The sequence below is a fragment of the Malurus melanocephalus genome, unplaced genomic scaffold (genome assembly GCF_030028575.1).
Source record: "Malurus melanocephalus ecotype Western Australia unplaced genomic scaffold, MMel_1.1 scaffold_603, whole genome shotgun sequence".
In the NCBI taxonomy this organism is placed as follows: domain Eukaryota; kingdom Metazoa; phylum Chordata; class Aves; order Passeriformes; family Maluridae; genus Malurus; species Malurus melanocephalus.
Genome location: NW_026623835.1, coordinates 263,924 through 287,093, shown reverse-complemented (window position 1 = coordinate 287,093; position 23,170 = coordinate 263,924). Strand labels below are relative to the sequence as shown.

The 23,170-nt window shown below is 46.6% G+C and overlaps 1 protein-coding gene across 2 annotated transcripts in view; it reads right to left on the bottom strand.

The window, feature by feature from the left end:
- Positions 1-23,170, bottom strand: part of MBNL3 (muscleblind like splicing regulator 3) — a 57,633-nt gene that overhangs the window by 8,314 nt on the left and 26,149 nt on the right. The window contains exons 2-7 of one of the 2 annotated variants that reach the window (XM_057383029.1): positions 22,975-23,139; positions 15,027-15,227; positions 13,342-13,578; positions 6,513-6,663; positions 2,032-2,126; positions 553-626 (exon numbers count right to left, since the gene is read on the bottom strand). In XM_057383029.1, the coding sequence (XP_057239012.1) occupies positions 570-626; positions 2,032-2,126; positions 6,513-6,663; positions 13,342-13,578; positions 15,027-15,227; positions 22,975-23,139 (906 nt within the window). In that variant the 3' untranslated portion in view covers positions 553-569. The remainder of the gene's footprint in view (positions 1-552; positions 627-2,031; positions 2,127-6,512; positions 6,664-13,341; positions 13,579-15,026; positions 15,228-22,974; positions 23,140-23,170) is intronic. The other variant, XR_008966438.1, reaches the window with a different exon arrangement.

Genomic DNA, 23,170 nt, shown 5'->3' with positions numbered 1-23,170 from the left:
ACTCACAAAGAAGGGTGAGAGTGAAGACTATGTTGCTTGCCACATTAATTTTRATCTTTAACCCACCATCTTCTGCCCACCCCAAGCCAGCCCTGCAGATGCATAGCAGCTGCTGCTGACCCAATCCTGCTTACCCCAGGAAAGGAAATATGTCACTAACAGCAAGAGAAGCTACACCTTTTCAGCTGACTCATTACCAGAGCAGTCTTTCCCATCAACACAGCAAATCCCTGAGGCAYCTGCAGGCAGCTGGGAGGCGTGCAGAGCAAGAGCAACCTGTAAATGGAGCCGTGGGACTGGGGGGATGCACAGGGAGGCTGAAAACACCGCAGAACAGGTACAGCAGGCACAGGAAACAGTGCTCGTTATAAACCACAGGGCTGGTCCATGTCGGTGCTGCAGCTGCTCAATTCCTCTTGAGTTGGCAGAGCACGAAGCCAGTGGGGTCCCACAGGCTCAGCCCCTCTGCCTGAACCAGCCCTGTGTTCAGGGGATGCAGTGCCCATGTACAAATCAATCCACCGTAAAGAGAAAWACCAAAAAGGAACTTACTGTTCTATCGGAAACTTCTACATCTGTGAAACAAACATGCTGCTACTCAGTTCATCTACTGATAACTGGGATATCTACAGCAAAAAAAAACAAAGAACACAACACATTAAAACATTGCCTTGAGATCGGGCTGTTCATTCTGTCTTCAGTATCAGGCTARTAAGTACATCAGTGTTTTAGAAAACAGGATCCACTCCCAAGTCTTTTATTTTGCTACACATTAARTACGAGGTAGCTGCACCACAACGGATGCCTTGTGAGTATGTGATAATCATATTGGGATTTTGACTCCATAGACTACAAATCAGACAAAAATCCCCTGAAACTATCTGGCTGAAACGAGACTCATACAGCCACAGAGCAACGCTGCACAGGAATTTCTACTTTCCTCTCACAACCAATACAAGTCTGAGTAAGACCTGCTCTACCTGAAAATAACAACAAAGCACAGAAAAAGACTGGCAATTCCTACTSCGAGCAGTAAAACACTGCCTAGGACTTATGTAGGCAAAACTCCTACTGAAATCCTCATGACCTCACACCCGCAGAAGACTAGAGGATGCCCCCAGAGGTATTACTGCCATTCAGCATGGCTAACAGCCTCCTACAGAGCAAAGTGCTACCCYGGTTTCTTTGCAATCGCTCTAAACCTGAGAGCATGACAAATGGAAATGCTAAAATTAGTACTGGGGGAAAATTTTTTTTAAAGTGTTTGAAATGTCTCTGGTCTAACTGGGAGAAGTTGTGTCACACCAAATTATCAGGAAGCATCACTAGGACACGTTGTGCATATACAGTTCGCGACTGGTGCAGAAGCAGCCATCACACTCAGTATCTTCAGAGGAAAGTTTTGGAGAGAATTATGGCTCGGCAGACATGCATGGAATCCTATACACTTATGGCAGTGCTACAATGGCACGTACTGCACATCCAGAGTCATTTCTGTAGGGATGGGTGACATGCTACTGGCATAAAAAAAAACCCTTTASACTTCACAGCCTCCCCCCCGATTTTTGGGACTTTGAGGGAATTTTTTGGTAGTTTTTGAGAGTCCAATTTTGTGGTGGGGGGAGGCCACTTTGCATTTCCACTTCCACTTTCCAGCCCAGAGAGGACATGCCAAAATACCACAAGGAAGGATGCTCAGGATGGTATGCCTGCTTGAGACTGAAAGCAGAAGTGCTGCAGGTCTTGTGCGACTTCACGCTCGGGAGATTGACAGATTGAATGCTCGGGCCGTTTTTTGAGGCCCCCGGGGGGAGGTGTGTTTTTGCAGGAGAACCTGCACCCCTGATCGCCCATCCCTACGCTCCGGCCGGGCTTGTGCCCATCCCGCAGGTGGCAGGAGCGGCCCCTCTCGGATCCCCGGCCACGCACACGCACACGCTGCCCGAGCCTGCGCCGAGCCGGGCGGGACACGGCCCTCGCCCGGTCCTCGAGATCTCAACACGTGAAAGAAAGCCATTGAAAGGGCCAAACCTGATTGGCGGTAGCTGTTGCAGCGAAGGGGACGCTGGTGGCAGGAGTTGTTGCTGCAGACACAGTGGTGGGCGTAGCACCGTGCATCATGGGCACTTTCGGAAGGGAACCATGGAAGCGACATACGGGAGGGTGGAGCGTATATATATTTTGTTTGTTTGTTTGGTTTTATGTAACCATGGCAACATGTGGTGGATTTGGGGGCGTGGCAGGAATCACAGCAACAAGCCATGTGACATCGTCATGAAGGACACATCGGGGCGCAGCATGCAATCACAGTGCAAAGCAAGACAGCGTTGGGAAAAAAAATAAACAAGAGAGAAGGGGAAAAGCCAATTACAATTATAATTAAGGAAAAAACCAAAACATTCTCAACACTTAGTACATTTATAAGCAGAACAATGATGTATTAGACTCCGAGGGCCAAATTTCCAAAGGGGGGAGAGGATGGGTGTGCTAGCAAAAGCCCACGTCAGCTCGCACCCGTGGGGAGTTAGACACAGCCAGTGCACGTTCCTTTGGGTGGGGACATTTTGGCAAGCGCACCCTCCCGCCCGCCTGGGAAAGCTTGTCCCCTTCCCTCCCCACCCCGTCCCCGCCAGCAACCAGAGGTACATGATGCACTTTGCAGYGGCTGCCGCAGCCCTTTCACCAGGTTTTCTCGCCTCTCTCTAGCAGGGACGATGTTTCGGCACGGGGCAGAGCTGGAGGCACGGCAAACGAGCAGCTGGCAGCCCGAGCTCTCTCCGTACAAATTCAGCATGCTTCCTTCCCACCCTAATTCTATAGGATTTGGCAAAACTCCCCTCTTGCGGGGTGGGGGGTGGTGGGGTGTGGAGAGGGGAAGGGACAGAGAGGGAAAAATACACAAATGCATCTGAACAGCTACAATTTGCAGGAAGAGCATCCAAAAGGACAACACRGCAGCAGGGAGCTCGGCAGCCTCCTGAAGCTGCGCGTCCCACAGAGCACGGTGCTGGAAGGGATGCTCTGGTGCACACATGGGCATCCCCCAAACCCTGGGGGGTTTGTGGGGCCCAGGACCCCGCAGGAAGGCCCAGCCATCCCCACAAACATGCGGTGGGGAAGCAGACTTGCCTTCCCCTCCACCCCAGCAGCCACGGCGGGCCCCAGCAGGGAGGGAGCGTGTGCCTGCGGGCTGGGCACGCTCCGGCCACGAGATGTTGGAACGTGTGGGTTGGGGTTTCCTACAGGCAGAGGTGTATTTGAGGGACTCAGCTCCCCGTCATGCAAGCGATGTGTCCTCCCTGTGCTATAGGGATGGGGAGGTTCAAGAGCAGTGTTTAGCCATTCATGCCAGAGCTTTCAGACCTGCTCTTGGAAAGCCTTGCACCCTGCCCAGGGCTCCCACATCTCTCCATCTGGCTAAAGCAGGCACACACCTGGATGCTGGTAGTCTTGCATAACCTTGGCTAGAGGATGAAAGCTCAGCTTTCACCCGCCCTGCTGTGCCCAGCAGCTGTAGACAGAGGGGAGGTCCTCAGAGGCCTGCAGAGGTTTCAGTAAGACCCAGATGCTGAGCCTGAACAGAGTGGATCCCTGCAGCTCTAACGAGCACGTCCTCAGCCCCGCTGCCTCCCTGCATCCCACGTGCACTGGTACCTCCCTATGACCCCCTGCACTGCACACCTGACACTGCCCTACAGAGATGAATCTCCAGCCAGTCCACGGTCCAAGCCTTGCTTCTCTCACTGTACAAGCAGCCCCTGCTCTGGCATAAGGGCTGACCCCAGATGTGTTCSTCTTTAGCACCGTTGTTAAACCAGTCTCCTAAAATGTCCTCAGAAGGACAACAAAAAATCCAAACTTAAGTCTGCCYGTTGCCTAATACAAAAWAAAACAAAAATAAGCCAACAGGATSCTCCCATTGCTATTTCCTTGTGTTAGATGACTTAAATGGGTTGTAAAGACATTTAAGTGACAGATTCTTGTCTCTGCAGCGGAACTAAATAGGGGTGGGAACACATCACCTTGGATTCTCTTATTATAAGTCACATGAAACACTGCACTGCACAGAAATTAAAAGGGATACAACCATTTAAGCCTCAAAGAAGACAGCGAATAGACAGTCACACCACTCAGCCACCCAGGTTCTCACTGATGCATACTAACTTGCAGTCTCTTTCAGATTAGGAAAAGTTGAGAAGTTTGTGTAGAAAAACCTACCAACGCTTGCAGTGGGTGTCATGCACAGAACTGACCCTGCACACCATGCATTGAAGCGTGGAAAGATGAACAAAAGGGATATTTCATTAGTGAAGCTTCAGTGTTAGATATCACTTTAACTAAAAAGCAGGTATTCTCTTTGCAGCATTCAGTATTTAAGCACATGCAAACAGATTTTGCATATTGATATATAAATAATTTAAACTCAGTTTTAAGAGATCATAGCAAACCAAATTAATTCTTTAGTTCTTGGGTAATAGAGAATAAACTTCTCCCACCTTGGTATTAAATGATATGATTGATCCCAGAAATCAGGGCTGTTTGGGATTTTTGGGGTATTGGGTATGCTGATTTCTTTCTGATCACATCAGCAGAAAACAAATTGCCCTTAGAGGAATGTCACACTCATGTTAAAACTGACTTTTCAAAAGCAATTTACCCCTGCAAGCAGGGACTGGGATTCAAAGTCTCTAGATTAAGCTGAAAGAGGCATTTATTTTTTCTGGACTCGAGAAAATTGCAGTGGTGATGCCATTTTCAAGAGACAGCCTGACTTCCCCTGCCATGGCAACCCAYGATGCTGATCTCTCAACAACTGAACAGGAGATTCTAAGAAAAGCAACAGCTCCCTTCCCCTCCCCACGGTGAGAGCTGCGACGTGCCACCTCTCTGCTTTGCTTTCCTGAGCGCTGCCAAGGCCGAGCCCAGATCTGGAGCCTGATGTGTAACATAAATTCATCACAGATCCATCCTCTGACTGGAAATTTGCTGCTCTGCCCAGCATTAAGRTCTTCAGATGAGAGCAGGTGCCAGTAAGCAGCCCTGTTATGCATCAGCCCTGCACGTAATTTCATTGCCACGAGCCCGGCACCACGGCACAGCGAGTGCTGGGCACGGCTGATTTATGGTGCTCCATCAGAAATGCRTGTCCTTAGGTCAACTCTGCCAACTGCAACCTTGAGGAAGAGGAGTGTGTAGCCAGCTGGGGAACTTGGCACTCCCCAGGGTGCCAGTGTTTCCTGGAGAAGTATTTCCCTTGGCATCTGATGGAGCTGTGGTAAGGTCAGCTCAGCCCAGCCCCTCCAACCCTTTGTAGTGCACAAGGTGGGAGGCTGCTGCTCCATCTCTCTGCATGAGAATCCTCTTTCCTGGAAGAACATCTTGGCAGCTGCTGAGTTCTGAGTGTTTCCAAGGGCTCTCATAACAGAAAGGCCATATGAACACAGGGTTTTTGGTCCCCATTCCTTGGACTCATGCTCCACCTGAGAAGGTTTGCTCTCAGGACACAATTGTCTCTAAAAGTTTTTCCCCTGACCCACAGAACAAGGCCAAGGTGCAGGTCCCTTATGTGTTCACTTCCAGGGCTCAGCTCAGAGAAACACTTTGCCTATTTTTGTAAATATCATCTGACAARTAAATACAGCATTAAACATTAAAAACACTGGGCATTAATTTTCCTGTGATGCTCTGAATGATAATAATACTAAAACATGAGCTATCAACTCTGGAACATTCCTAATTCAGCCACTTATAATACTTTCCACTSTAAGCAGGTTTTGTTTTTCATTTGGCTGCAGTTAATTGGCCAGTCAGAAGTCAGTCACATCTGCCACATTAATATTTCCAGTCCTATAAGAATTACTGAACTGCATCTTTCAATTTAACTCTGAGACCTTAAAGGTACAAAAAAAGCTGGGAGTTAAATTGCTTTTAAAAAGCTTAGGATATTGTACTGGTCAAAAGACAAGGAAGAGGGAAATATATGCCTTTAAAGAGGATTATGTAATTTGTATTTACTAAAGACTAACCATTCCCYCTATAAACACCACAGCTGCTGAATATGTAGGTCAGTGAGATAGAAGCTCAGGAAGGTGCCTACAGCCCCAAGAGAGCAGGCATAGAGGTCTGTAAAACATTTTAACATGAGTCCATACGAGTGCTACACAAGAGTCAAAGAATTAATTTGGKATTAACCAGTTGAACCATAAGGAGGAAAAACAGAAAGTATGGATTCAAGAAACATGCAGACATTTTTCTTAGTTTGACTGCTTTAAAAAAAACCCCAAACCACACAAAAAGGGCTAAGAAGGATCTTTACATGTGAAAAGCTCTAAATTGTAGTAGGTGAAGAGAAAAAAGTCAAATAACAGATGTTAATTTTTCATCCATTTTTAACACAAAACTACACACCAATACTTTTTTTGCTAAGGACTCTTACAAAACTGCTCATTAGCTGAACAGCGAGGTCATAAAATAAATAACCATGATGGTGGGGAAAGCAAGGAGACACTTACCTGTAGGGATGAATGCAGGCTGTTGCAACTGCATGTTGGCTAGAGCCTGTTGGTAGTGGAAAACGCTTGGGTTAAAGACTGTGGTGGCACCATTGTTTTTTTCAAGTGCTGGCCTCTTTGGTAAAGGTTGAAGTGCACCAGGCGGCAGGGCCTGTGGATAAGGGAGTCATTAAAGACAAGTGGAGTAAATAAAGGGGCCCAGATGTAGGTCAAGCATGCAATAAATAATAGGGGGGTCTTGGCTGCAAATCACCTGCAACTGTATCAACTTAGCGAGACAGGAACGGGGAGGGCAGCTAAGTCACAGTACAAGTAGTGGGTGAAACACCAGCTTCACTAGGTAAGCAGTTAGTAAAGGCACCAGGAGAAGGGGCAGAGACCAGAAGGAGGAGGGATGCTAAGGAGTTTTTCAGCAGGACTGGCTTGGGTACAGAAGGGGGAAAAAACGCACAGGGAAAAGGAAGGGGAGAGGTGATCACCTGGACAGGATGCTACAAAGAGCAGTTGCAGGCAACAAGCATTAAAAACCCCAAAACAAACAGGAAAAATATAGTAGATGACTATTTAAAAACCCAAGAAGATTAGCATAAGCAACAAATGCCATGGAAAAAAAAGGGATGCTTGCCTCTGGTTCAGCACCTGCCTACATGTCTGTGTGAATGTTTGGAAGCGTTCACACTGTGCAGCCAACCCACGTGTCCAGGTGGTAAAGCTGTAGCTGCTGCCAGTTACACACATAACTTYACATTCACAGTAAAATGTATTTCCACTTGTTAGTAGAGAGGCTGAGCAACATGGTCAAGACCAGGCCTGATTCTCCACCACTCACACAAGAGGCACAGCCCACCTCCAGCAGATTTGGACCTGCTCCCACGTTACAGAAGGTGGCCTCCATCACTCAAATACTGCTCACTCGTTATTAACAGTGGAAAAAGCCATTGACAAATCCCTTCTTTTCATTCTATCACACCACCGGGCTTCTTCCAGCCCGTCAAACCTGTTTCATGATCAGACTTGGTAAAAAGCATTAACCCAACTCAGGAACTTTTCTCAGTGAGTTACTCATCATTCACCCAAGCATGTCTCAACAGCAAAGTAGTATGTCAGGTTCTTAGGAGACAGGAATGTTTCTAATGATTTACAGCTTTTCATTGTACCCAAGTAAGAAACCACTTTTTTTCCCTCCACATTGTGATAGAAAAGGGTCCTTTTTAATTATGCCCCGCAGTCCTTTTTGCACGTAATGCTCCCACTGACGTCAATGAGATTTACGCACGTGGAAGTCATGCAGAATCAGGTCATTTCTGATTAGTTGTTAGTCTGTATCATGTAGCAAAGCAATGGCTGAAAAACAGGGTTATCACTCCTACTTTTATTTTAATAGGTGACAAGTGAATGGTAGGTAATGGAAAAGGTTTGGCTAATGAAGGGTTAAGGCTACAAACACACAGTACTTGAAGAAAGGACACAAGTAAAGAGATTTTAAAGCGTTATGAAGATCAACACACAACAGAATGTAAGTGAAAGCTTGCAAGTTTGTCGCCATCTAGAAACAGGTTTCACTTTAAATTTTATTTGCTATAGGAGACTGCTCATCTGAGAAATGTTAAGCAAGGTACTTCCAGGCAAAACATTACTCCATCCTATCTCTACTCACATGGTGGTTTTTGGATGGTTTTAATATTAAAAATGAAAATGAGAAGAAATTGCATTAGCAAAACTGCCCTCAGACATGCACACATCCTCTGCCTATACTAGCRGGCATCCACTCTCAGCATTAGGATTTAATCTTCCCAGATTTCTTCTGGCTGCTACCAAAAAACAGCAGTCAAAGATGGGACAATATTCTCAGACACAGATGCCAAAATCTTTTACTTAAGATCCATATTTTAGGATGATCTAAGARTTTTCATTTCTAGGTAAGCTTTCATTGGTATCTATGTTCAATCTGCCTGTATCTACAACTCATCCATTTAATGATGGCTACATGAATGTTCCTCCAGGCACGGGACAGACCTGCAGCTTACACAGTCTGGAGTAGCTTCCTGTACATCACAGAGGATTTACAGTGACTGAAGAACTTGATGCTTAAATCCATGCTCTTTACAGTGCCCAATTGCTAAATAATCTTTTTCAGACACTTCCACAATCTGCCTCAAAAGAAGAATTTACTAATTATAGCAAAGCAACTGTGCCAGGCACATAATGGACTTTTGACTCCCTGCTTCTTGGCCAAAGGCTGTCACCACCCCAAAACCTACATTAACCCATAATGGTAATGCCRAAAGCAGAACAGCTGAAGACTTTGAGACCTTGCTGTGATGTTCTGGCACTTCACAGGACGATTCCCAAGCCCAGCACTGCAGTCAGAGGGAGCACACAGACACCAACAGCCACCATCAAGACATATCAGACTCTCCCATCACCTCTCCAGCATGACCCTTCCTCCCGCCCTGTTACAGTCCCTGTTACAGCTATGGCAGTCTCACTGCTCCCTTAACAGTAGTCAGGTGGAGAAACACAAATAAATGCAATATTTCCAGAGTGTTCTAAAGAAACAAATGCTCTGCAGCAGCTGTGCTACAGTGAATGGGTTAATTCGGTTCAGTATCCATGTGACAGTCCTGCACTGATCCAAATGAACAATTTCTACTACTAGAATGCCAGGCAGCCTCCCATTTTTGGGCTGGGAAAGCCACATTCCTGCTCAAATGAGCACCTGAACAAAGAGGTTTGTGCCACTTCTCTGCATGGCATGGAAAGCAATCCCTCAGCAAGACTGACAGATAAAAACACACTGCATGCCAAAGTCAGAATTTCCCACGTGCAGGTTAACAAACCTCTTGTTATTTTTTGCAACACAAGAACTGGATTAAATCTTTGCAACAAACAATTAAATTGCACCTCCAAATTCCCCTCAGATCCCTATCTCCTGGGAGCAGATCACACTTTCACCCTTCTGCACTCAGCAAAGAGGGGATGGGTCTGCTGCCAGCCATGACAAATTGACAAATACAAAACAATCTGAGGGAGGGCAGAGGCAGCACCCGTTCCCTGGCAAGCAGCAGAAGCAATGTGAGCAGTTTCCTCTGAATATCATTCTGCYCTTATCACTCATGAAGGGTTCAGAGGAGGTGACACATTCCAACAAGTGGCTGCAAACCTTTCAGTGTGCCAGAGCAGGAAGATTTGTACGAGTAACTTCTCTCGTGGGGTTTGTTCAGTGGGGGAGTAGTTATGGTCTCTCCCATTCTGCACCAGACCGTTTCCTCAGCATAGTGGCTCTTGGAGAGGCCAGCAAGGCTCTGTGCAGGTCCTGCCTGTGCTGGCTTTGGGGCTGTGTCTGTGCTAGTCCTGAGCAGAGGAAGCAGCGAGGGGCTGCAGCATCACTGACAGCGTCACTCAGTGCTGCTGGCAGAAGCTGGGCCCCAGCAAGGCTTCCTACTGCTGCTGCCTAAAACCCTGATAAGGAAAACTCTTGACTACTTAACCCAAAAACAACTCTTTGGAGAGGAAGGGGAGCAGATCAGCTCCTACTTCCTAGCTCTGGGAATGAGAAGCAATATCAGCTTGACAGTTTCACAGCTTCTCTGTGTCCACTCCTCCCTGCTATAGCTGGGAAACAGGAGCTCTTTTTTATAGAATGTATTGTATCCTTTATTATTTGAGAAAGCAGGAAGGAGCTGTCTTCTATGCAGCCAGGGTTGACAGCACTATGAAGACGGCTTTTGCCTTGCTATGAGCATCACAAAGCCAAATAAAACATATTATTTGAGATTCATAAAACAAAGACAGCTTGCAGGTAGAAGCTCAGGGAGCAGATCCCATGCCTGAGACTGAAGCAAAAGGCATCCAGAGCGAGGTCYCTTTGCTGACACTGTCCCACTGGGGGATGGGAATGAACCACAGACAGAGCCAGCTGCAGGAACAGCCATCTCCCCAGCCCACCCAACGCATGAGCCAAGTCCCACACTGCACCTGCTTCAGTTCCCAGCACAGATCCCCAAGGATGCTGTTTAGCCCTCTTCCCCTAAATCTCAGCTGCCCATTACAAAGAACACCCTTGTGCAGGGCAGTTACCAACATGGCACTGCCAGGCAAGGTTGTGATGTTTGGAATACAATGAAAAGTTACACGATCTGTCCTGCAACTACCCAGTCCTCTGGCATTTCCAGCMCACTGCAGACCTAATGAGCTAAATTCTCAAATTCTCATTGAAACACTGCATCTTGCRACTCCAAAGCTGTCAATGTTTGAAAAAACACTTCAAAAGCCAGAGCTGCCTCCCCCCAAGWTTATTCAGTCTCCAAAACACATCCAGGCTTCAGGAGGCAAAGCTCAGACATTAATGGATGGTGTGTGGGACACAGGATYGGCATGTCTGAACGCACACTGAACATTTCTGGCTGGGATGGGCAGTCTCCCCAGGCACTAACACCACAGACCAAGAGCAGAAGGCTTTCATGCAGACTAAGATGGTTACGTGCAAAGCGAGAAGGTGAAAGGTCCAAGTACCAGGTCAAAGGTTGCCTCGAGCGGTCGCTTCAGTGATCTGACAGCTGGCTGAGTCTTAATTAGCAGGCAGCGAGCACATGATGGCAATGGGCCGGGGAGGGGGGTCAAGCACAGTAACAAAAACAGCAAGCAGAGGTGTGTCAAGAGAGAGCAACAATTTGGGGAGGCGAAGAGAAAAAAAAATTAAAAAGTGAATGCATTATACAATATATTMAAAAGACGAGGCATGCACAACATGGGGTGGCTGGGTAATTACCTGGCCTAGCGGCAAGTCAGTTATTTTGCCTCGGTAAGTTTTAAAAGTAATGTCATCACAGGACACGTGCTTTGGAGCTYCATCACATGGGCTGGCACAGCAGGGCAGGAGCACTCGGGGATTAGCACCTGCCAGGGGCTGGCACTGGCTCCAGCCCTCATGCTGCAGCCACACGTCATGCAGAGGCCAGCACAGCACTCATGGAGAGGGAAGGACCACTGGAAAAGGAGGGAGCTTCAAGCACATGCTCAAGTGCTGTCCTGAACTGGGGACAGAGCCTTACCCAGTTCATCCAGTGCTGCACTGACTTCAGCCAAGCAGGAGTGAGTAAAGCTACTACTTGTGCGTGTCACRTAACTGCAGGATTGGGTCCCTCAGAAATGCTGAATTTAGATTTGAAGTCATTCCAAGTCTGTTTTAAAAGATACACCCATAGCCTGGCATCTGTTTTTTGTTCCAAGAAAATGGGGCACCTTTCTTCCCTTTAATAAAGTMTTACACCTCAACAGGTACAGTAAATGCATCAAACCTCAAAAAGTCAATGAATAATGTAGGCTGTTTTGGTAGCAGGGGTGATGCAACAAGCCATCAATAAATATTTTAAAGGTTCTAGTTAACAGCATACAAATAGGGTTAATTACAATTTTAAGAGAAGCCAGCAGGATGAATAAAACATGCGTTGGCTTTGGTTAAGTAGCAGTGTCCCAGATAATTAGTGAAAAAATAAAGATTCAATTGTGAAAAACACAAGAGTTTCATTTCAGAAGGTTGTTTTTCAACAAACTGGGATTCTTATTTCAACAACAATAAAAACACTAYGAAAACTAATAAATAACTCTACAGGACAAATAAATACTGCAGTATAAATTAATTGTTCAAATTATATCCCAGGTAACAGTGATGCTACAAGGAGGGCGCTTGTTTAATTTCTAGAATTGCCCTGGCTATRCTTTAAATTTCATCGTGAATTAAAACCAACCTCCTTTACTATCTTAAAAAAAGAAAAAGGTATTTAGAAAAATTTTAGTACCCTTAATTATAAATCATAGAGGAGGCAAAACCCCTTTTAATATTAATTTAAAAAAAAATTAAAAATCATAGAAGACATGGAAGGGACCTCTAGAGATCGGCTAGACCAACACACTGCCCAAAGAAGCTTGCGTGGGACTCCATTCAGGAGAGGATGGAGAATTTCATCTCCTAGGATGGAGAATCCTGTTGTAGTCTTTGATCTTTCTTTGGTAAATAAATTTGTACTTGTGTTTAAACAAAATGTCCTGAATTTCAATTTGTGCCCATTGCCTCTTGTCTTTTCATTTGGAGTTTCCCTCCACCTTCTTTACCTCCTGGGAATTTACACACATGGGTGAGATCCCCTGGGCCTCTTCTTCCCTCCCCAGCTCTCTCATCTCTGGAATAAACAGGTGCCATTAAACCAAACTCAACAGAATGGCAAGCATTTATACCAGCTACAAGTTTCACCTGGTAAGTCTTCCTTGACTCTTGCTCAGAACTGTCATAATTCAAATTAAAATGCAGGTGRGATCATCTCTACCAGGTCCAAAGCATCAAACAAGTCAGGAAGTCACCCTCCGTTTGTGTCTTGTAGTTTCATTAAGTCTTGGCAAAGGTATCGGGCACAAGTTTGCTAAGCTCAAGCAACTGATATCCTCTGCTTTTTACAGAGAACAGGCCAGGAGCTCCCTGAAAAGGATGCATTGTGTACTGAGGAAGCTGAACTGGCCCCTGTGACCCAGCCAGGGAAGGTGTTGATTCCAAATGCTGCTGCTGCACTTGCATTCATGTCACGTCACAATGTCATGTCAGCAAATCACGGGGTTGGGCACCACGTCCCTACCTGGAGAGATGTACTGTGCCACTGAGGGCTTCATGCTGTGGTGAGCACAGAGACAGGATGGAGAGATGGGATGCATCTTGCACATGCTCTCAGCTCTCTAGTCAGCCATTTACAAAGCTCTCTACTTTTCCACAAATGACACATATGACACGTGAAATCTCTTAGCAATGGAAATGCAGCTTGAGAAGAGCTCTACTTACCATTGCAGCTGCAGCTGTCTGGTTCACCTGGTGTTGAGCTGCCTTGATTTTGGCTTGCAGGTGGGCAGGGGGATGAAAGTACTTGCATTTCTCCCTAGAGCATCGACCTTTGATGTAATCCATGCAAACTGTAACAGTATTTTCATTTGTGTCTATCATTGCAATATCTATAGGGTGAGCATAGCGGCAATCATTCTCACCACGTGTGCAATTTCCACGCTGAAACTCTCGACAAACCTTAAAAGAAAGTCACATTGTTGAGCAGAACATCAAGTTACTTTTCATTCAGTATTTTCAACACAGAATATCAGTTCAGTTGGCCACATTAGACCATGTGTGTATTCTAAATCCATGTTCATCTGGGGTAGCACATATATCAACAGACACAGGGGCAACTGGTGCTATTCACAACTGCTTCAGGGGATGAAAGAAACCACAAGGTTAATAAGACAAATTACCAAATGCAAGTGAAGTACAGAATTTGTGCAGAATGGAAAGTGATCCCAGAAAATCAGTGTCATTTTCACAAAACTTTTGGAGCTCAAGATTCCTCCCCTGCTTCTAAAGCTTAAATGTTAATAACTATGCCATCTGTGTCTCACCTGGATTATATATTTGTTATGRAGCGCACTCTTGGGTAGGACATTTAATTCTAAATGTTACATGCTGCTGTTATTTGCAACAAGTACATTTTCTTTAATATGAGGTGCCTCTTTCCCATAAATAGTCTCCTTGTCCTTCACGTTAAAACTTCGACCCTGGCATTACATGACAGCACATTTGATTACACAGCAATGTGTTCGAAGGTGTTGCCAAAATAATTACTTGTACTAGGATCTCACAGATCTTTGTAAGTTATGACCAATGAAGCATCAGAGGCAGAGGAAAAGGTTTCACAAAAGGTCTGCAATGTTTCTTGTCTGAGGAACTGAGAGAAGTTGTTGAATACTATAGCAAGTGGTGTAGCTCACGTACCAAAGTGCAATCAGACTGAGTGACTGAGTGYGGGGAAAGGTGAGACATCAGCGAGGCAAGATAAAGTACATAACACAAAACAATGTGTTTTGAAATTACACCCTTCTCCACTATCTTCCTGTGTTATAATTTACACCTGCAGGGGACTCTGAATTCAGGTCCTCAGCCCTTATCTCATGCAGAGCCTCTGCTTAGAGTTTGAAAGACATTTACAACTCCTCCAGCACTAAGCCCCAGCATGCCCAGCCAACTGGGGAGGGACATCTTTCCAACGCCCCACACTCACCACTCCCATCAGTGTAATGCTTAAACCTTTCTGTCAAAGCTTAATAAGCCCATTTCTAGAAAAGGGAAACATTTGTTCCCTCCAAAACATCTCCTGCTCAACTACATGTAAAGATAGACCATCCACTTGTTTTTCTTTTTTTTTTTTTTTTTAAAGTGTGGCAAATCACACACAAAACCCAATCCGAGCCCTACTCTAACACACCCTGATATCAGAAGAGTAARTTTCCCTAATTTCCAAGGATTTGGGATCAGTCCCTGCAGGACTGTCTGCTCTGGCAGAGAGCAGCAACTCTTGTGTTAGGAAAGCTGCAAGTTAAACTCTGTACTGTGCTGCATCAGGTCATTTTAGCAGAGAGCAGCAGCTGGGAGCACATGCCCTGCTCATCCCTGTCAGCAGTACTGTATCAGATGTATCCAAATACCTCCAGTTTATCCGTACGCATCAGTTTCTGCCCAGCAGAGCCTCCTGGTACTGTAACAGTAGGATTTCCGGAAACCAGGACAGGAGTATTTGGTAAAAGCTCTGCAGGAACCAAGCCCATCCCAGGAGAAACATGACTCAGGTAGGGACTAAAAGCCATTGTGGGGCTTGTTGCAAGCGATGGAGTCACAGGAAACGTTGTCTGTGTATAGAGAGAGGAAAAAACAAAGTATAAGTTAAAAAGCTGTCTTGGATTACCCATCAAAGCCTTGCATCACTTCAATCCTTTTAGACAATTTGATTAGCCACATCAAAATGCTATGCTCTCCAATCTATTCATTTATTGCCATTTATTTGTGATCCATTCGCTTCTCCTGACTCACAGATTTGTGACTCATCCTGAATACAAGGCATCTTTATTTGTCAGATCAAAGCATATTGATGATCTTTAWAGTTTAATGACACAATTAAGGATTTCATGCCAGCAATTAGGGCAGGCCCAAATTAAACAGACTTCTCATTCCCAAATAAATGTCTCAGATTCTTTATGCCTACACTGCAATGCTGTGGAGAGACTCCCAAAGTACAGAGCAGCTTCAGGACCTGGAAACAGGTARCCCCAGTATCTGCACTGCTGCATGCACCATCATGTTAGCATGGCCAGTGTGCCTCATGCAGACCAAAGGCATCGTTCAGCCAGCTGATGGATCTGTGCTGCACTACACTTGGTGGTCAGGCATCCTGCACATCTGAAATTGTTTCAGTGTCAACAGACTCCAGACAACCATTCTGCAGAAGGACCCAAGCCTACGCTCCACGTGAATAGCAGCAAGAGGACACCAAACTCATTAATGCCACAGTGTGCCAGATCTTATGGCTTTGGCAAGAGCAGGTGAGTCTTGGCCTTGGAATAGCAATGGACACAGTGTGCCACGTGAGATGGCTCAGTGCAAGGTCCAGGAGCCCACATTACCATAGGGGACAGAACAAGAGGCCATAAAGATCCTGACCACTCCAGGTCCCTACACTGTGTTACGCAGGTCCTCTGAGTGCAGCAGAGCTTCAGTGCCAGGGTGCCAAAGCCACTTCCCTGACCTGAGCCACTCCAGCAGCACTGCCCTGGAAAAGGAGCTGCTGTGCTGGCACACAGGCAAACACAAGGTTCCCTAAGCAGATGCTCTGTTTAAAATCTGTGACTACCCCTTTAGCCAGGGAATTTCTGAGCTTTTAAAGCACCAGAACCAAAGCATTSTTGGGAATGAAACCATTTCCAGCTGATGAAAAATTCCACCTACCCCCACTGAAAATGAGAATGTGCAAGGCAGCACTCCTGCTCCTGTAGCAAGGACTCGACCACCCACCAGGGAAAGCAGCCTSAAACTTGCAACCATTTTCATTTTCCCTCTTATCACCTGCTCCACTGTGAACTCTGGTCCCAGTTAAAGCTGCTCGCATTGGCATGTGTACATGATACCATCCTTGGGAGCTACAGCCTCCACTTGGCAATAAATACAAGTGTGCTTACACAATGGCCTGGGGCACTTTTTGGCCACACACATCATTCCCTCCTTGCTTTTATTTTGGTACTTCTAGCCCTGTGCATTTTGAAAMGAAACCACATATGGACAGTGTGTTCCTCAACAGCATCTTCATGCTGATATTTTCATACTTTGCTTGTTGGCACTGTGGAACAAGTTAGCCYACAGTAACACAGCCAATAGTCTTAAACCAGTTTTAGCTCAACAATGCCCCTTCCTAAGGTCAGTGACAGCAAGCAGCTCCTGAGCTGATGGGAAAGGGAATTGTTGCCAGAATACATGCCATTTTCTCCTCCTCAATGAGGAGACAACCTCTTGTATCACTGGTGCTGGTTGCCTTAAGTGTAGCAGAACCAAATAATTCTCTCTCTGGGAGGGATTTCCAATTTTCCTTATAAGCCTCAGTCAAATACTGTTTCAGCTGTTGGGAGACTTTAGCCATTAAAGCCAGAGATCCCTCAATTCACAGTTCTTTATTAAAWTTTTTTTGTCTCCCTTTCAATTCTCTGTGGCTCCCAGACATTTCACACAGATTTTCAAAGCTGTGACTCCCTGAGCACTTTAGTGAGAAGGCCGCATCCATTAGACTATTTTCTTTTGTGTGAATACCAGTAATTACAGTGGCATCTGCTGAACTTCCTCACCATTTACACTGTAAATGCTATTTTAAGGAGCTTCTCCAGCCCGGCTAGTCTGCACAGGTTATGCTAGGGCTTGACATGCTGTCAGCATTTGTTTTATGTACCCATAGTAGCACAAACCTTACAGTACATGTGGCTTGCACAAATGTGTGGGCAAACCTGCCCCACATTTTTCAGCACCTAATACAGCAGAAGTGTCCTGACTGAGCAGGTGTGGCAAAAACACTGCTCCAAAATTCCAGAAGACGCTTTAAAGCTGGCTTCCCATGCTTGAATTCAAACACAACCAGCAGCCAGGCCCAGGACCTTGCTGGTTCTGAGACAAAGGGAAGATGTTCCCGCACTGCTAAGGGTGGGAATTTGTGCAGACTGGGRGCTTGCAACACCTCACACTGGGTGAATTAATCTGAAACTGGTGGGACCAGGTGAGAAACTTTCACTAAGAGATGATACACCAGCCTCCTCACCATCTCCCATCTCCCTCAAAAGCAGTCCCTGCTCTGAGCAAGGGCTAATGGACCCAAACCCAAGCTGAAGTGAGYGGAGCAAAGATATGCATGAGGAACAACTGAGTAGCACGATCCAGTTGTGACGCTGGAGACTGCAGTGATGCTCGTAGGAACAGGATGATTTTTTATTGCTGCTGCTGTTTGCTCACCCGTTTCCGTGCCCTGACATCTGCTGCCGCGTTCCCAAGGTTTCCCAGGCGCTTTGTGCCCGCCTGCTCCATGTGCTGGCTCCCTGATCGCAAGTGACAGCCGTGCTCCCCTCCCTGCCCGCGGGCCGGGGCTGACGCCGCAGCCAAGCGGGTGAGCAGCCAGRGAACAAGCAGACCTCACTCAACACATTAAACCTACAAGAGCTGGGGTTTGAAGTCTGGAGTGTGCGAAGCGCTCTGAAAACTGCGCCTTTGTGAGCTGGCACCAGGGAGCTCTGTATTTATTGTGGCTGATGAGGGGAAAAGATGGGCTGTGCTCGCTGCCAGACCCGGCTGCCTGTCTTGGATTGGGAAATCCAGTCTGGCTCACGCATCAGTACCAGTAATAGCGATGCTGCCAGCCAATTCTCTCCTCTACGTCTGTGCAGGTCCCCCGTGTCCTGAGGGAATTTGAGCAAATTTCCTCCTTGCAACCAGAACCCARCAGTAATTTTTACTCCAAACAGCACTGCCCTCCTCAACGTGCCTCCTGTCCACCTCTTGTGACAGCTGCGCTGCTTTTGGCTGGGATACAGTTAATTTTCTCCACAGTAGCTGGTGTGGRGCTGTGGTKTGAATTTGTACTGGAAACAGKRTTGATAATTCAGGGATATTTTTGTTGTTTCTAAGCCGTGCTTACACAGGGTCAAGGGCTTTTCTGCCTCGAACCCCACCCAAGCAGCGAGCTGACTGTGAGGAGCAGCACAAGGAGCTGGGAGGGGACAGAGGACAGCTGAGCCAAACTGACCCAAGGGATATCCCAGGTTAAATGGGATCATGTTCCTGACATAAAGCTGCGGGAGGAAGAGGAAGGGAGGGACAGGAGACCTGACAGAGCAATAATACGGCCGTACACTAAAAAAACCACTCAACTTAATTGCTGGTGTGCTCTAGGGCAAAACAGAGGGATTGAAAGTATCAGCACTTACCCCCGCYGCCCCCCTCAAGCTCTTGCTAATTCAGGAAATACAGAAACAGGTTTTCTTGCAAATTAACTTTTGTAAATCATAGCACAGAGACACTACCAGYAACTCCTGTGCAGAGTGAAACAGGTTACAGGSCAGCAGCAAAGGGTTYAGGCTGGCAGCAGCTCACAAGACTGGTTTACTGAGTATTCAAATGCTTGTAAGAATAATAAAAATAATTTTAAAAAGCTGAAATGGCTGTTGTGAGAACACATCTCAGGATAGAGGGCTGCCAAGGACTTTGACAGCTCTGAGCTCCTCACAGACCCTGAGCATGGAAGTTATTGGGTTGAAGGTGTGGGCAGACAGAAGGCACTGTCCCAGAGTGGGCCATTTGTCATGACTGGTGGYGACAGAACCTGGAACAGCTGATTTTGTTAACAATCTAGAAGTTGCATTCAATTTGCCTAGCAGAAATTGTGCTAAAGCTAGAGAAGAAACACAGAGTGGGTGAGAAAAGGAAGGCAGAGGAGCGGCTGGTGTTTTGTCAAACACAAGCTCTGTCTCAGCCAGAAAGTGTTGATTCTGAGTTACCTCAGACCCTAAAAAAGGGAAAGCCTGAAAATGAGAGGCCCACTGTAAATACAGAGGTGTTGATAGCCTGAAGGAGGGGAGACAGGTCACTGTTGAGCAGCTATATGTGGAAAGCACACAACAAACAATGGCAGCTTACAGTCTGGTGACAGAAACTGAGGATAAAGATCTTGTATTGACAAGACAGAAAACCTTGATATTAAAAACATAATTGATGCTGTCAGAAAAACCAAAAAACCCCTGTTTCCCTCCAATGTAACAGCATGGGGCTGGCTGGCTGCAAAACCACCTTCCAACATGAAGGCTGAGCATRCTGGAGTGAATCCAACAGGCCAAAGCATTCAGCTACCTACCACCACAGATGCACATTTCCCCAACCAGACTGCAAAGACAGACTCCTAGCTCAAAGCATCTCTCATTTGTGGGCTGCTGTAGKGTAAAAGACAGGTGTTAACACCCCACAGCACTGTCTCTTGGCAGATACCAGCTCCTGGGTGGGCCAGGTACCACATTCCTAGTGTGTCTTAGACTAGAGGCTGAGATATCAATCACGTTTTTGCTGCATGGAACAAGTGCCCGTGCAAAGCACCTGTTGAAATCAGCTCCAGCACTTGTKCCAAGCACCAATGGCCAAGAAAGTTGCTCACCCTCTGCTTTAACTCCTCCACCAGCACCAAGGAGCAACAGCAGGATCCTGCTGCCCCAGGAGGGGACAAAGAGCTGAGTTAAAGTCTAGGCTGGCTTCAGGGGGCTGGGTGACRCAGAGCTATCAAGATAGTCCTGTCTACAAAGACCTTGACAGGAAGAAAATATGAGGAGCTTGAAAACAAAGAGAGGAAACAGCTTCCCCRGGCAGCAGCAGAGGCAGCTGCAGAGCAGAAGTGGTGGCAGGTGTGTCACCAGTGCCATGCTCCACCAACAGCTTGTTCAGGGGGAGCACCGGGCAGCCCAGTGCCCTGCTCCAATTGCAATTGCACCCTGGGCTGAAGCACCTCTACGGGCAGCTCCAAAAATCTGTCCCCCACTGCTGCAAAGGGATAAAGCAGGATGGGGAGGGTGGGGAGAGGCCCAGGGTGCAGCCTTGCACTGGCACACACAGGTTTCAAAGTGACCATATCTGAGAAGCCAGACACAACACTGACCAAAGCAGCTCTTCGTATCAATGCCATGGCCAGCTCTTAGACAGACACATTCAAGGCCATTTCAGGAAGCCTGGTGAAAAGCTGCTCTATCAAGTGCTGGTTTGGTTTGGGTTTGGTAGGGGTTTTTTGATTTTTTTTTTTTTAACTCAGTAGCTTTTCTGGTGAAACTGCCCTTTAGAATGTGTAAGCATTCAGCTATTGTTTGGAGCTATTAAGCATGCTGCTTCAAATCTCATCTCTGGCAAGCATCCCAATTAAGCAGGCATCCCGTTGATCAGCTTTCTGATCACATGGGATTTGTTCTGCTGCTGCATCTGATACAATACTTTCTGCTTTGACGAATTTCATGTGTAGCCAGGAGGAGGCCCCACCCTTCTCATTTAGAGAGAAAAAAATTCTCAAAGCCAGATTCCACTGACAGCATCTTYGGGAAATCAAAGGCAGTTGAAAGAGCAATCTCTTGTTTGTCCTGAAATTGGTGTGGAGCAAGTTGGGCAGCAGGAATCAGACCAAGAGCTTGTTTAGTCTGAGTAAAGTGTGGGAAAGCAGGAAGGGAGCAGTCACTGCAGAACAAATTTTTATTTTTCTTTTTTGCCCATGTCTCCCTCATGGCACAATTTAGAAACCATCAGATAAGTTTACCTCTGAAATGAGAGCACTAACCAGACAAACCTACACATTAAGTATCAGAGGCAATTTAAAAGGCAGGAGTAAAATTTAGGAGCATACTGGACCTGCAAGATTGCAAAGTGGGGAGATGGGAACTTTCCAAAGAGGAAATCCCAAAGATGCTTTGAATAGCCAGCCAAAGAGTATCCACCGTGAATTCCCCACAGAGGAAAACCCCAAACAGGAAGGGTTTGCTTTTGGTACAGGGCTTAGAAACCAGTGCTACTATTTTGTAGGAATTCAGGATTTCCTTCTGATGTGGACATACTTTCAAACTCCACAAAAAAAAGTGCAAAGACTACAGCAGATAAGAGTCTAAGGCACAGCACAACTAAAGACATTTTCTGTGGCAAATTTTCTCTTTTACCTTTTCATCTTCAAAACAGAAAGAATAAACAGCATTTTTCTAGCTTATATGGCAGAGCCAAGACAAAGCTACTAGCAGACACACAGGATGATAAGAGTGATGGCAAACAGGGAAAAGCCCCCAAAACACAAGAGGAATATGTCAGACTGAAGAAATGCCCCAGTCTGGTGGCAGATCACCATCATGAAGGGACACTGACCAGCTTTCTCTGCTGAAACACAGCTCCATCACAAGCTCTTACACCAAACCAAGCCTCCAGCAAAGAGGAATCCTTCTCTGTAATCTGGTGAGAATAAACCAGAGACACCTGAGCTTTTCACAGCTGGGGTGACAGATGCTGTGTTCCACATGGGCAGAGAGGCCAGGTGCTGTAGGCTGGACACCAGGAGGCCAAGCTCAGGCTGGTTCACAGACTCGACACCTTCGTGCCAGAAGAGCTTGTCCAAGGGATCTGGCCAGTCCTCCCGGGTGGCACAGCACAAGGAGCCTCACCCAACCACAGCACACTAACTGCACATCGCCCCAGGAGAGATATGCAACCCCAACTTTTAACTGAGAGCTCCTAATTAACTCTGGGTGCAGCTTATTCACATCAGCACCGAAGAGCTGCTTCAAGACCTCTGACATTTCTTAAAATATACATTGTGACAGACTAAAACTCAGCTGACAAACKTCATCCCCTCCCAGATACACCAACCAGCAGCCATCTTCTCCCTGGCATAACAGGGTTTTCCAGCCTGAATCCTGTTTTAACTGACAGGCAAAAGCAGGGACAGGCAGTGAAAGCTCCTCTGAATTACCTGCTCTGTGAACACCTGTCTCCCACAGGCTGCCTTTCCCACCTGAAGAGAAGCAAATCTTTCCTGCTATTACTCTAAATCAGTATTACTGTGAAAAGGAAGTGACAGGGCTGTGACATTAGCGCAACCCTCTACTGGGACAACTGCAGTGAGATGGGTCTCTCTCCTWGACATAAAAAAGTATTAAGGTCTGGGTAGGATTCATCTTCCCCAGTTTTAGTTCAACAGTGTAACACATCTAGTCCAAGGGAGTCAGCCTCATCTCAATGTAAAACAACTACCCAAAATAGGATTCACAGGAATTGAGCCACTCAGAACTTCTGGGATGTATATAAATCAGGTGGTCAAACAAGCCTCTGGTGGTAAGACCCTTCCACTGGAAGCCTTGAMTCTCACAGCTCCTCGGTTATCAGAGGAAAAGAGAGACCGCTGGAAGGAGATGCAAAGGCAGCATCAGACACCCTCTGGAAGATTCTGCCCAATTCTGTGCAGCACARACAAYRGCCTGAGCTCAGGGACAGGGCTGGRGCCCYYGTGAGCAAACAGGGGAGGAAGAGGGAGCAGTGTGACCCAATGGATCCGTGGCTGTGACTCACAATTGGCTGTAGCTGCGCGCCCGGTAGCATGAACTGCATCTGCTGAGCAAACATGGCTGCGGCCGTCTTCTGCTGGATCAGGTTGTTGCGTCCATTTATTTCAAGTTGTGTTTTTAAGTGTGGGGGAGGGTGGAGATATTTGCAGTTCTCTCGGGTACACCGGCCCTAAAAAACATAATGGAACAGCATTTTAGTG